Raw genomic sequence first — 10,738 nt, 5'->3', positions numbered from 1 at the left:
GCTGGGGATTCGAACCCGCCACCATAGGTGTATGTGGCTGGCGCCTTAGGCGCTTGAGCCACAGGCGCCGAGCCAGAGGCTCTGTCTTAAAAAAGAGAGAGAGATTATCCTGTCTCCGTCTCCCAAGTAGCTGGGACTACAGGTGCCTGCCACAATGCCCAGCTATTTTTTGGTTGCAGTTGTCATTGTTGTTTGGAGGGCCCGGGCTGGATTTGAACCTGCCAACTCAGGTGTATGTGGCTGGCGCCTTAGCCTCTTGAGCCACAGGAGCTGAGCTTGGGATTATTTTTCAACAATCAAAATACAGTCTCTGTCCTTTGGACCCCTAGAGATTGAAGTCTTTCCTTTCTCCTCCCTGCTCTGTTCTCGAGTTATCATCCTGGCCTTCCTGTGGCTCTGTCACACCCCACACTCACCGTGTGGTCCCGCTCCACCACCAGTACCCGTATGGCACCTTGGCGCTTCTCCAGCTTCTTTAGCCAGTAGGCCACAGATAGGCCGAGGACCCCACCTCCCACGATCACCACATCACAGCGTTCAGGAGGCAGGTGACTGGTGTCATACAGTGGATTCCTGTCTTCTCCAGGCAGGATTGACCGGATCTTCTTCTTAAACTCAGACACTCTTCCATTCCAGTCTGTGGGACATAGTTACAGTCATTTGGCCATGTATTTCCTTCCCATGTAGTGGTGAGGGGAGGTTGGAAGATGGGCACAGGAAAAGGTGGGCTAAATAGACTCTTGAATTGGCAGTCCCCACTGTTATCCCTTCTCATGAGGTCACCTTGCACCTGGCAGTGTCGCCACAGCTTTCCTGGATGATCTATGTGTGATCAATCTTCCTTTTCATGCACCATGCCCAACACAGCAAGATTCAACTTCCTAAAATGAACATACTGTCTCCTTAAGCCATGTAACTAACATATTTATTCCCTGCACAAACCTTTCTCTCCCCTGAGCCACAGACTCATATATCAACTGCACTGCCATCTGTACATGGGTATTCCAGGCCCCTGGACTAAGATCCCAGCACATTCCAAGCTGTAATCCCCTCTGAAACATGGTACCTCTACATGGCATCTTACCCTTTACATCCATCACCACCAGTGAACTTACATTAGTATCTATCTGTAATCAAGTCCTGTTGACATTGACTCCCAAATAACTCCATAATATGTCTCCTTTCCTTCCATCTCTGCTATCACCATCCCAGGCCAAGTCATTATAATCTCTTACCTGGACAAATGTAAAGGACTGTTTCTACTCCTTCCCCTCCTGTCCATCCCCTCTCCTGCTAGTTTTTCTACATGATAGCTAGAATGATCTTTTTTTTTTTTGAGACAGAGTCTTGATCTGTTGCTGTAAGTAGAGTGCAGTGGTGTCGTTGTAGCTCACTGCCACCTCAAACTCCTGGGCTCAAGTGATCCTCCTGCCTCAGCCTCCTGAGTAGCTGGGACTACAGATACCTGCCACAGCACCAGGCTTTTTTTTCTATTTTTAACATAAGGTACTGCACAATCTGACTTTTGCTCTACTTGTCCTCTCCCATACTCCAACCCTTTCAGTTCCTTGATTGAAGGTATTTTTTTCATCACAGGAAATCTACACATCTCTGTGCTTTAAAACTGTGGCCACTGCCCTGTGCAGTGGTTCATGCCTATAATCCTACCTAGCTCTCGGAGAGGCTCTCAGGAGCTTGGGACCAGTCTTCTGTCTCGTTAAGTCCTTGCTTCCCTTAGATTTCAGCTCAAGTTATTTTCTCAGGAAAGGCCCTCTAGACTAATTCCCCTACCACATGGTCTCTTGGCTCTGTAAACCTCTCTTGCAGCATGGACACATTTCCAAATGTGAGCTTGTGATTGCTTCATCCTGTAAAATTTATCAGGACACACTAAGTTTACTTTCACCACTGACTTTCCAGGCTAGCCAACACATGGCACATTCCCAGTGCTCAGTTAAGTAATGAATCTTTTTGCCATTTCATACCTAATTCACTCTTCTCAGCAGCACTAGACTCTTTCTTTGATCAGGACTTAACCTTATTCATCCATACTACATTTCATGGTACCACTCAAACTGTCCATCTAGATGGCTGTTGCTAGTTCCTTAGACAAGAACAATACTTTTCTCCTAATCTGTGCTCAGTTCTTCATAGACAAGAACATACACCTTATTGAACCAGTAAACATTATCCTTCAAGGCTGATCTCAGTTCCCACCTGCTCTATGTACTTCTACTGTTATCCTGGCTTATAGTCCAGCAGTGTGGGGGGCAGTCTTCAAGTTGAGTTCTACAAGACTGAGTAGTTCAAGCCTGGTCTACTGTCTACTGAAATTTCCCTCGCTAGCTACACTCCAGGCATCTTTAGGATATACACTGGATCCTTTCATCTCCTCACGATTGTGCCACCAATGAGCCAGCCTGACCCCAGTCGTTCTGGTGGTAGGCTGGCACAGAATGACGTAAATTCGTCACCCGAGAGGGTCGCTTGGGAACCACACACTGCCACAAGCTGCTGCAGGCAAGCTGACCACCGCCCCAGATGACCCCTTGTCCCGCCAGAGGTCACGCAGCTAGAGGTTAGAGCCCTCACATTACCCAGAGTAGAGCCTCTTTTGCGTATGCTCAGCCTCCGCACCGACAAGTCCTGACCCCGGCCCCAGCCGAGCCGCAGCATCCTCCGGAACATGGTCTTGCTCAGCTTGTGTCCTCGGAGAGGTGTACCTCGCGTCGGATCCCATACCAGCAGCCGCCGCTCCTGCCACCGGGCGGGGATCGAGCGCGCATTGGCCAGAGGCCCCGCGGTCCCCGCCTCTCCACTCTACAGGCAGCTGTCGCCCGGGATCTTTCCTTGGGACCCACCCAGGCCCTCTGCCAGCTGCCATTGGCTGGCCTGGCATTTACGTCAGTCCTGAGCGCCCTCGGGCGGAAGCGGGAGGGAAGACGGAGGATCTGAGCGGAAGTGCGGCTGAGCCGGTTTCCGGGGCTGCTGGTGTGACGTGTCCCGCGCCTGGCGCAGCAGGAAGCGGCGGCGATCGCGGCCTGAGTTCTCGGTGCCGGCCCTAGTTGCTTTCCCGCTGCCGCCATGCTAGACTTCTTCACTATTTTCTCCAAGGGCGGGCTTGTTCTCTGGTGCTTCCAGGGCGTGAGCGACTCTTGCACTGGGCCCGTTAACGCGTTGATTCGTTCCGTGCTGCTGCAGGTACCGCCCCCACGGGATCGGAACTCTGGACTGTTCCTCCCTGACCCTGTCCATGGTCTTCTTCGACTGGTCATCCTGCGCCTCCCTCCCCACCCTCCCTGTCCTCCTCAAACTGGTCACTCACCCGCAACCCAGACTCTACCTCTTTCTTCCACCCGCATCAGACCGTCCCGCAACTTTGCGACGCCCCCCCCCCCGCCTCCGGTGTCTGGGACTCTAGCTGGATTCCAGGTCCTTTGGGGACTTCCCTCTGCTCCCTCCGTTCACCACCAACAGCTTGGTTTTCTGTTAGTTCGGGGCTGGATAAGATAATGGATGGAAAATGCATTTAAAAACTGTAAATGGGGACAGCTGCTGGAAGACCTGACTGTTTATGTGACTCCTATCCTTCTGGCTCCCACATGCCTTTCTGTCTCTCTCATCTCTTTTCACCTTTTCCCGACTCCTTTTCTTTCTGGTGGAATGCTAAAGAGAAGTGCCATAGCATCCCCTTGTCCTGGGCACAGGTTTGACTTCGGGGAAAATATTTGGTTCTTTCCCAGAGGTAATCCCGAAGGGGCCAGATTTAGGTTTTCTGAGAATAGGCTGAATTCTGAGACATATTCTTTCCCTAGGAGCGGGGAGGTAACAACTCTTTCACCCATGAGGCTCTCACACTCAAGTATAAACTGGATAATCAGTTTGAGCTGGTGTTTGTGGTAAGTAGGGGTGTTTTGGAGGGGCAATGATTACATTCTCTCTTTTTAATTAAAAAAAATTACATTCTCAATATAATCCTCATTAATTGCACCCAGCATATATGATGAAATAACAGAAAGCTAGGAAGGTGGAAGGGGGGTGGGGGAAGCAACAGCTTCTGGGCCCAGGCAGAGAGCTTGGCTGCTTCTCAGGACAGGGAAACCTTCCAGATGGCTGAGCCTATCTCTGGATGCCTGGGTTGAGTTGGTTTCCCTTTAGGTTGGCAGGTAAGCAGGTAAGTTGGCACTCTTTCTTTCCCTAAACAGGTTGGTTTTCAGAAGATCCTAACACTGACATATGTGGACAAATTGATAGATGATGTGCACCGGCTGTTTCGGGACAAGTACCGCACAGAGATCCAACAACAAAGTGCTTTAAGTCTATTGAATGGCACTTTCGATTTTCAAAATGACTTTCTGCGGCTTCTTCGGTGAGAGGCCTTCCTTCTCAAAATCAATTTCCCTTCCTGAAGGTGGTTCAAGGGTTGTAAATTGTGTGTTCAAGGAAACTCCTAGTTTGCTGCCCATTTCTGATTGTCCTCTTGGTGTGAGGATCCATTCCCTGGACTTTTGAGTTTTCCTCCTATGTGGAATAGAAAGATCAACCCTTCTCTTTTCTCTTTAGTGAAGCAGAGGAGAGCAGTAAGATCCGTGCTCCCACTGCCATGAAGAAATTTGAAGATTCTGATAAGGCCAAGAAACCTGTGAGGTCCATGATTGAGACACGGGGTGAAAAACCCAAGGAAAAAGCAAAGAATAGTAAAAAAAGGGGGGCCAAGAAGGAAGGTGAGTTTGAGTTCAGTGGACACATGGGGATGTGAAAGGTGTGATGTGGTGCTTAGGGTCGAGGTTGGGCTGACTTTTGTCATTGCTTGCCACCTTCTCCTTCATATGCTTTATTACCACCCAGCAGGCCTTGTGACCCAAGATGTTTGCTCCAAATTTTCTCTTAGAAATTTATGACTTTTAGCCATTGTCTAGTTGGTTAGGATTTGGCCTTTCTCCAGTGAGGTTTCTTCTGACAGGTTCTGACGGCCCTTTGGCTACCAGCAAAGCAGTCCTTGCAGAAAAATCAGGTCTTCCAGCAGGACCTGAAAATGGAGAACTTTCCAAGGAGGAGCTGATACGCAGGAAGCGAGAAGAGTTCATTCAGAAGCATGGAAGGGGTATGGAGAAGTCCAGGTGAGCACCCCCCAGTACTCTCAAAATACTGTTACCTAGACACACTGGAGACAAGAATGCTCTTGTTTCTGGCTCATGTTTCCTTTCCTGTTTCACATACTGTAATCCATTGCAGCAAGTCCATGAAGTCAGATGCTCCAAAGGAGAAGGGCAAAAAAGCACCCCGGGTGTGGGAACTGGGTGGCTCCACTAACAAGGAAGTTCTGGATTACAGTACTCCCACGACCAATGGAACCTCTGAGGCTGCTTTGTCTGAGGATATCAACTTGGTAAGAGGCAACAGGGACCAGAGTGAAAGTTGCCTGTAGTAAGAAATTGGGGAGGAAGTAGAGATGAGGAGCTTAGTATCTGGGGACTGGTTATATTTGGAGCCTCCCCAAATCAGAGAGAATGAACATTGTGGACAGGTTGAATCCTGGGCTTTTTCCTCATTCAGAGCCCTAGTATTCCTGACCTCATCTCCTTCCTTCCCCTATATCCTTCAGATTCGAGGGACTGGGCCTGGGGGGCAGCTTCAGGATCTGGATTGCAGCAGCTCAGATGATGAAGGGGCCGCTCAAAATTCCACCAAGCCTAGGTAGGGGGATTTCAGGTGGGAGATGGTATGTATGGTTGCAGAATTTAAGATAGAACTTCTTCCTACTGGTTATGTGTATTTGTGATCACCTGTGCCTGCAGTGCTACCAAGGGGACCCTGGGTGGCATGTTTGGGATGCTGAAGGGCCTCGTGGGGTCCAAGAGCCTGAGTCGTGAAGACATGGAATCTGTGCTGGACAAGATGCGAGACCATCTCATTGGTAAGTTCTGGGGACCAGCTGACGCGTGTTCCTGGGGTTGGCATGTTGAGAGCAAACCCACCTAGGGTTTCTCATCTGTATTATAAATACTGGTCACTGCTGACATACAACTCACACACCTTTTCTCCTCTCCTCAGCTAAGAACGTGGCTGCAGACATTGCTGTCCAGCTATGTGAATCTGTTGCCAACAAATTGGAAGGGAAGGTGATGGGAACATTCAGCAGTAAGTATCTCCCTAAGCTAGAAAAGTGCTTATACCTACCCTGAGGTTAAGCACCTGACTTTTGGCAAATTCCTTAACCTCTAAGTCTCTGTCTCATAACTTAGATTATAAGAGTTAATAAGAGGATTAAATGAGTTAGTAACCATGAAGTGATTTTGGTCTGGCTTCTTGGGACAAGGTCCTAGTATTATCCTTCAGCTCAGAAAGGTGTTACGCATTTTTGAGTGCATTTCTTGTGTTTCATGGCCACAGCCTCCTCTGCCTTTCCTTTTATTTTTTTTTGAGACAGAGCCTCAAGCTGTCCCCCCTGGGTAGAGTGCTGTGGCATCACAGCTCACAGCAACCTCCAGCTCCTGGGCCCAAGCGAGTCTCTTGCCTCTGCCTCCCAAGTAGCTGGGACCACAGGCGCCTGCCAGAACGCCTGGCTATTTTTTGGTTGCAGCTGTCATTGTTGTTTGGCAGGCCCAGGCTGGATTCAAACCTGCCACCTTAGGTGTATGTGGCTGGCGCCTTAGCCACTTGAGCCATAGGTGCCAAGCCTGCCTTCCCTTTTAGCGGTGACTTCCACAGTAAAGCAAGCACTACAGGAGTCCCTGGTGCAGATTCTGCAGCCACAGCGTCGGGTAGACATGCTCCGGGATATCATGGATGCTCAGCGATGCCAGCGTCCTTATGTTGTCACCTTCTGTGGTGTTAATGGAGTGGGAAAGTCTACTAATCTTGCCAAGGTCAGTGAAGTTCCCCATCCTGTCACTGATACTTCATCCATGTCATAGGACCTCGGTTCTGACAGTTTTCTTACCTCTTTTGCAGATTTCCTTCTGGCTTTTAGAGAATGGCTTTAGTGTCCTCATTGCTGCCTGTGATACATTTCGTGCTGGGGCAGTGGAGCAGCTGCGTACACATACCCGGCGTCTGAGTGCCCTACACCCACCAGAGAACCACGGTGGCCGTACTATGGTGCAGTTGTTTGAAAAGGGCTATGGCAAGGATGCTGCTGGCATTGCCATGGAAGCCATTGCCTTTGGTACAGTGCATTGGGAAATAGGACTTGTTGGGGCCCCTTTTGCTTCTTGGATTCCCTTAGAACTTGCAGAGGGTCAGCTTACCTTACTAGAAATGTTCATCGGATACAGAAAGAAGTAAGGATTAGTTATCTGCAGTGTGCCATGCTTGTGGGTAATATGAGCAGACAAAGCTAATATATCCTACTCAAAGAAACTCTTATTTGATCACTTTTATCCTTTTGTCATCCTTTTTACCATATTTGGTGATGGCCAAGCATAGTGTAAGTTTTTTCTCAGATTACCTTATACCCAAATCCAAAGACTAAGAAAGTAAATAGGTTTTTAATATAGCAAGAGCAGGACTTTTTGAGAAGCTGGAATTGAACATGAGATAGTCCAGGTATCTTTGAGTTGACCTTTTCTCTCTCTAGCACGTAACCAGGGCTTTGATGTGGTGCTGGTGGATACAGCAGGCCGCATGCAGGACAACGCACCCCTGATGACTGCCCTGGCAAAACTCATAACTGTCAATACACCTGACTTGGTGCTGTTTGTGGGAGAGGCCTTAGTAGGCAATGAAGCCGTGGACCAGCTGGTGAGGGCTAGGGCCTTCTTCCTTTACAGCCTAAGCTTTGACCAATTAGATGGTTGAACTTACCACCTTTTCTTTCCAGGTCAAGTTCAACAGAGCCTTGGCTGACCATTCTATGGCTCAAACACCTCGGCTCATTGATGGCATTGTCCTTACCAAATTTGATACCATTGATGACAAGGTAAATCAAGGTGGATATGGATGACACAAGACAGTGGGACTGGAGGGTAGAATGGGCATTCTTCTGTCAGGGAGCTGAGGCTATAAAGACACCTTAGCTCTAAAGCTTCCTGTCCAGGGAAGTAAGTGAAAAGTGGGCTTGAGTAGACTGACTATTCCCTTTCTCCACTTTAGGTGGGAGCTGCTATTTCCATGACGTATATTACAAGCAAACCCATCGTTTTTGTGGGCACTGGCCAGACCTACTGTGACCTACGCAGTCTCAATGCCAAGGCTGTGGTGGCTGCCCTCATGAAGGCTTAATGTGGCTCTTGCCCAATACCAAATCACCGCATCTCCCCACAATCCCCTATTCCTCTATCAAGAATGTGCTTTAGAGTATGAGAGCAACTTGTCTTCAGTGTAATACAAAGGCAGAGTGAGGGGAACTCCAGGGGCTTGTGGCTTTAACCCCAGTCCTGGTTCAGCCTAGCCTCTACCTGCAAGGAGGGCCTAATCATGTTACAATCACTGCCCACTGACCCCACCCCCATGGGCCTCCCCCTTCCTACTCAGGCATCCCCTTCATTCTGCCTACAGATAGCTTTGACTCATTACAGCTTTGACCAATAGTTGGGAGACCTGACGCCAGAGCTTTGCTAACTAGCATGGTCATAACAGCCAGTCTGAGCCTAATGAGCAGTTTGAAGTCCCAGCTCTATTAGGTTAAGAGACTTCCAAAGCCAGCTCTGGGTCTTGAATGGCACCTCTCTCTAGGATATACATACAGCTTGTGGGTCCCTGGGGCCAGGGTGACAACCACCGCACTGTGGCAGTGTATGGCCTGTTAATTGCTGCTAATTCTGATATGTCCCCTACCCCATTGTTTCCCCCAAATACCAACTAGGCCAGAGTGATTTGTTACAGATAAAAGATAGAGTCCCTGCCTCCCTTAGGAATAAGGGAGCTAACTACAGTGTTGGGCTTCTTCCCAAATCCATATAGAAGCTTTGCATGTTCCCCTTCCTGGGAGAAAACCAAGTGACAGAAGGGTGTATGTTGCCCTCGCCCTATCTCCTTCACTTCTTGAGTGGTCCTGGCTTTTCCTCACCCTTCCTCTACAGTGCCTGTAGACAAGTGCTACATGAAGAATACAAATCTCTTGTTAAGACTTGTCCTGTAGCTTGGTATTACAGATGTGCTATTAGTGCAATAAGGTGAAGGCTGTCTGCCCAGAGAAGTACATAATTTATATAAGAAAATAAATTTGATAAATAAATTGCCTCATAGGTCTTGGAGTTCTTTTGTATAGGATTCAAAGCTAAAACTCCCATCACACTCCCAGGGCTTAGTATGGTAAGAGAAGCAACAAAGCAGGAACTAGCAGTGCTCTGAGGAGCTGTATGACACACCCAGAAAGAGGTTACCCTACCTCAAAGTGGAAGACAGAACCTTTAAAATTTGAGTTACAAAAATCAGGCTCATTATACCTCAAGGTAAGTCAGAGTTTTCTACAATGACTCTAAAAATAGAATCAAGGCCCTGGCAAGTAAATGAACAAGCTTTTAATACAGCTCAGTTATGTAAAATACTATGTACTGTAAAAGATCTAGAAAACTAGAGCTTCAAGTCATGTTTTAAAAAAGCCATTATGCTCAATTGAAAAACCCAAGTACAGAATACAAAACTGTGACAACAGCCGTGGGGACCCCTGGCACCCACATCCAAGTCCTTGCAGAGTTGCAGCCACTCATGGTGGAGGTGTCACACTGATCTGCCATGTAGACACAGCATGCCCAGCCTGGGGAGTGAAGTGGGGGGTGGAATTTGGGTTCTGTTGTTGCTTGGATGTTCTTGAACTGGAACCGGCAGCAGAAATCAGGAACCATGAAGGATTAGGTTGGAACATTCCCCCCACCCCACTCTTATCTCCAACCTTCAACCTCTGGGTATTGGTACTTCCTGGGAGCTGTGCTGGGTTCTTGTAAGTTGTTAAACACTGTCCACAGTAGAGCCTTATAGCTTGGTCTAACAGTGGTGATTTCTCTAGCTTGCTCATGTACTACAGCCTGTGGGAAGAGAGAAAAGGTAGAGAATGAAATGAACTTTTACAAAACAGGTTTATCCATCTAAAGCTGCAGATATGTAAGTCATTCATAACCCTTCAGAAAGCAAGACACAGGAAATTCTAAGACTCTTAATAAAAGACTTCATAGGAAAAGATATAACCCTTAACAGGTGGGAGAGGTTAATCACTGTTTAGTCTTAACTAAGTCCCAGGAAACCTTTTTGCTGACAGGTTAGTAGAACAAGAAACAGTATACCTCTTATTTCACTGTGCGCTGCAGAGGAGCCATTTAGCTGACCTTCTCTCACCATCCCTGCTAAATACAGAAGACATCAAAATCAGACATTAGACCGAAAACTGAAACTACCAACAGCAAAAAAGAAAACCAACCAACTAAAGGGAGATGCCATTTAAAAATGAAACACTATATAACAGAGAGATGATGAGGTGGGAAGAATAAACTAGAGTAGGTCTGAGACTTGCATTAAGTTAACAGGGAAGTAGTAAGGGGTCCTTCTGGCACTAAGACTGATTGTAAGCAAAACTTTTACATAAAGGTAAGTGTCTCTACTGCCCTTCTCTAGAAGGCTGAGTTTAAAAAAACAGAATGAAAAGTAGATGACCCCGCAGATTCCAATATGGTACCACTAGCTTTGTGGCTATTTGCTTTCAAATAATATTAAAAACTGCATTCCTGGCTCGGCGCCTATAGCTCAACCGGCTAAGGCGCCAGCCACGTACACCTAAGGTGGCGGGTTCGAATCCCCAGCC

At 47.9% G+C, this 10,738-nt stretch overlaps 3 protein-coding genes across 4 annotated transcripts in view; 1 reads left to right on the top strand and 2 right to left on the bottom strand.

The window, feature by feature from the left end:
- Positions 1-2,811, bottom strand: part of FOXRED1 (FAD dependent oxidoreductase domain containing 1) — a 9,083-nt gene extending 6,272 nt beyond the window's left edge. The window contains exons 1-2 of the mRNA XM_003795926.3: positions 2,598-2,811; positions 417-637 (exon numbers count right to left, since the gene is read on the bottom strand). Of these exons, the coding sequence (XP_003795974.1) occupies positions 417-637; positions 2,598-2,688 (312 nt within the window). The 5' untranslated portion in view covers positions 2,689-2,811. The remainder of the gene's footprint in view (positions 1-416; positions 638-2,597) is intronic.
- A 100-nt stretch (positions 2,812-2,911) lies between these two features.
- On the top strand, positions 2,912-9,183 carry SRPRA (SRP receptor alpha subunit). Its single transcript, XM_003795887.3, has 14 exons — positions 2,912-3,201; positions 3,816-3,899; positions 4,206-4,369; positions 4,564-4,724; positions 4,964-5,120; positions 5,236-5,389; positions 5,606-5,697; positions 5,799-5,917; positions 6,055-6,141; positions 6,697-6,869; positions 6,955-7,168; positions 7,580-7,743; positions 7,823-7,921; positions 8,095-9,183. Exons 1-14 carry the CDS (start codon positions 3,085-3,087, stop codon positions 8,221-8,223), a joined length of 1,914 nt encoding a protein of 637 aa, XP_003795935.1. The 5' UTR covers positions 2,912-3,084; the 3' UTR covers positions 8,224-9,183.
- Positions 9,184-9,395: 212 nt separating this feature from the next.
- Positions 9,396-10,738, bottom strand: part of FAM118B (family with sequence similarity 118 member B) — a 37,046-nt gene continuing 35,703 nt past the window's right edge. Inside the window, exons 7-8 of one of the 2 annotated variants that reach the window (XM_023516788.1) lie at positions 10,224-10,280; positions 9,396-9,968 (exon numbers count right to left, since the gene is read on the bottom strand). In XM_023516788.1, the coding sequence (XP_023372556.1) occupies positions 9,955-9,968; positions 10,224-10,280 (71 nt within the window). In that variant the 3' untranslated portion in view covers positions 9,396-9,954. Of the gene's footprint in view, positions 9,969-10,223; positions 10,284-10,738 lie in introns of both variants that reach the window. The other variant, XM_003795889.3, reaches the window with a different exon arrangement.

The sequence above is a fragment of the Otolemur garnettii genome, unplaced genomic scaffold, assembly GCF_000181295.1.
Source record: "Otolemur garnettii isolate 467f Iridium unplaced genomic scaffold, OtoGar3 scaffold00097, whole genome shotgun sequence".
In the NCBI taxonomy this organism is placed as follows: domain Eukaryota; kingdom Metazoa; phylum Chordata; class Mammalia; order Primates; family Galagidae; genus Otolemur; species Otolemur garnettii.
The sequence above is the reverse complement of the archived record's forward strand: the minus strand, read 5'-3'. Positions and strand labels throughout refer to the sequence as shown.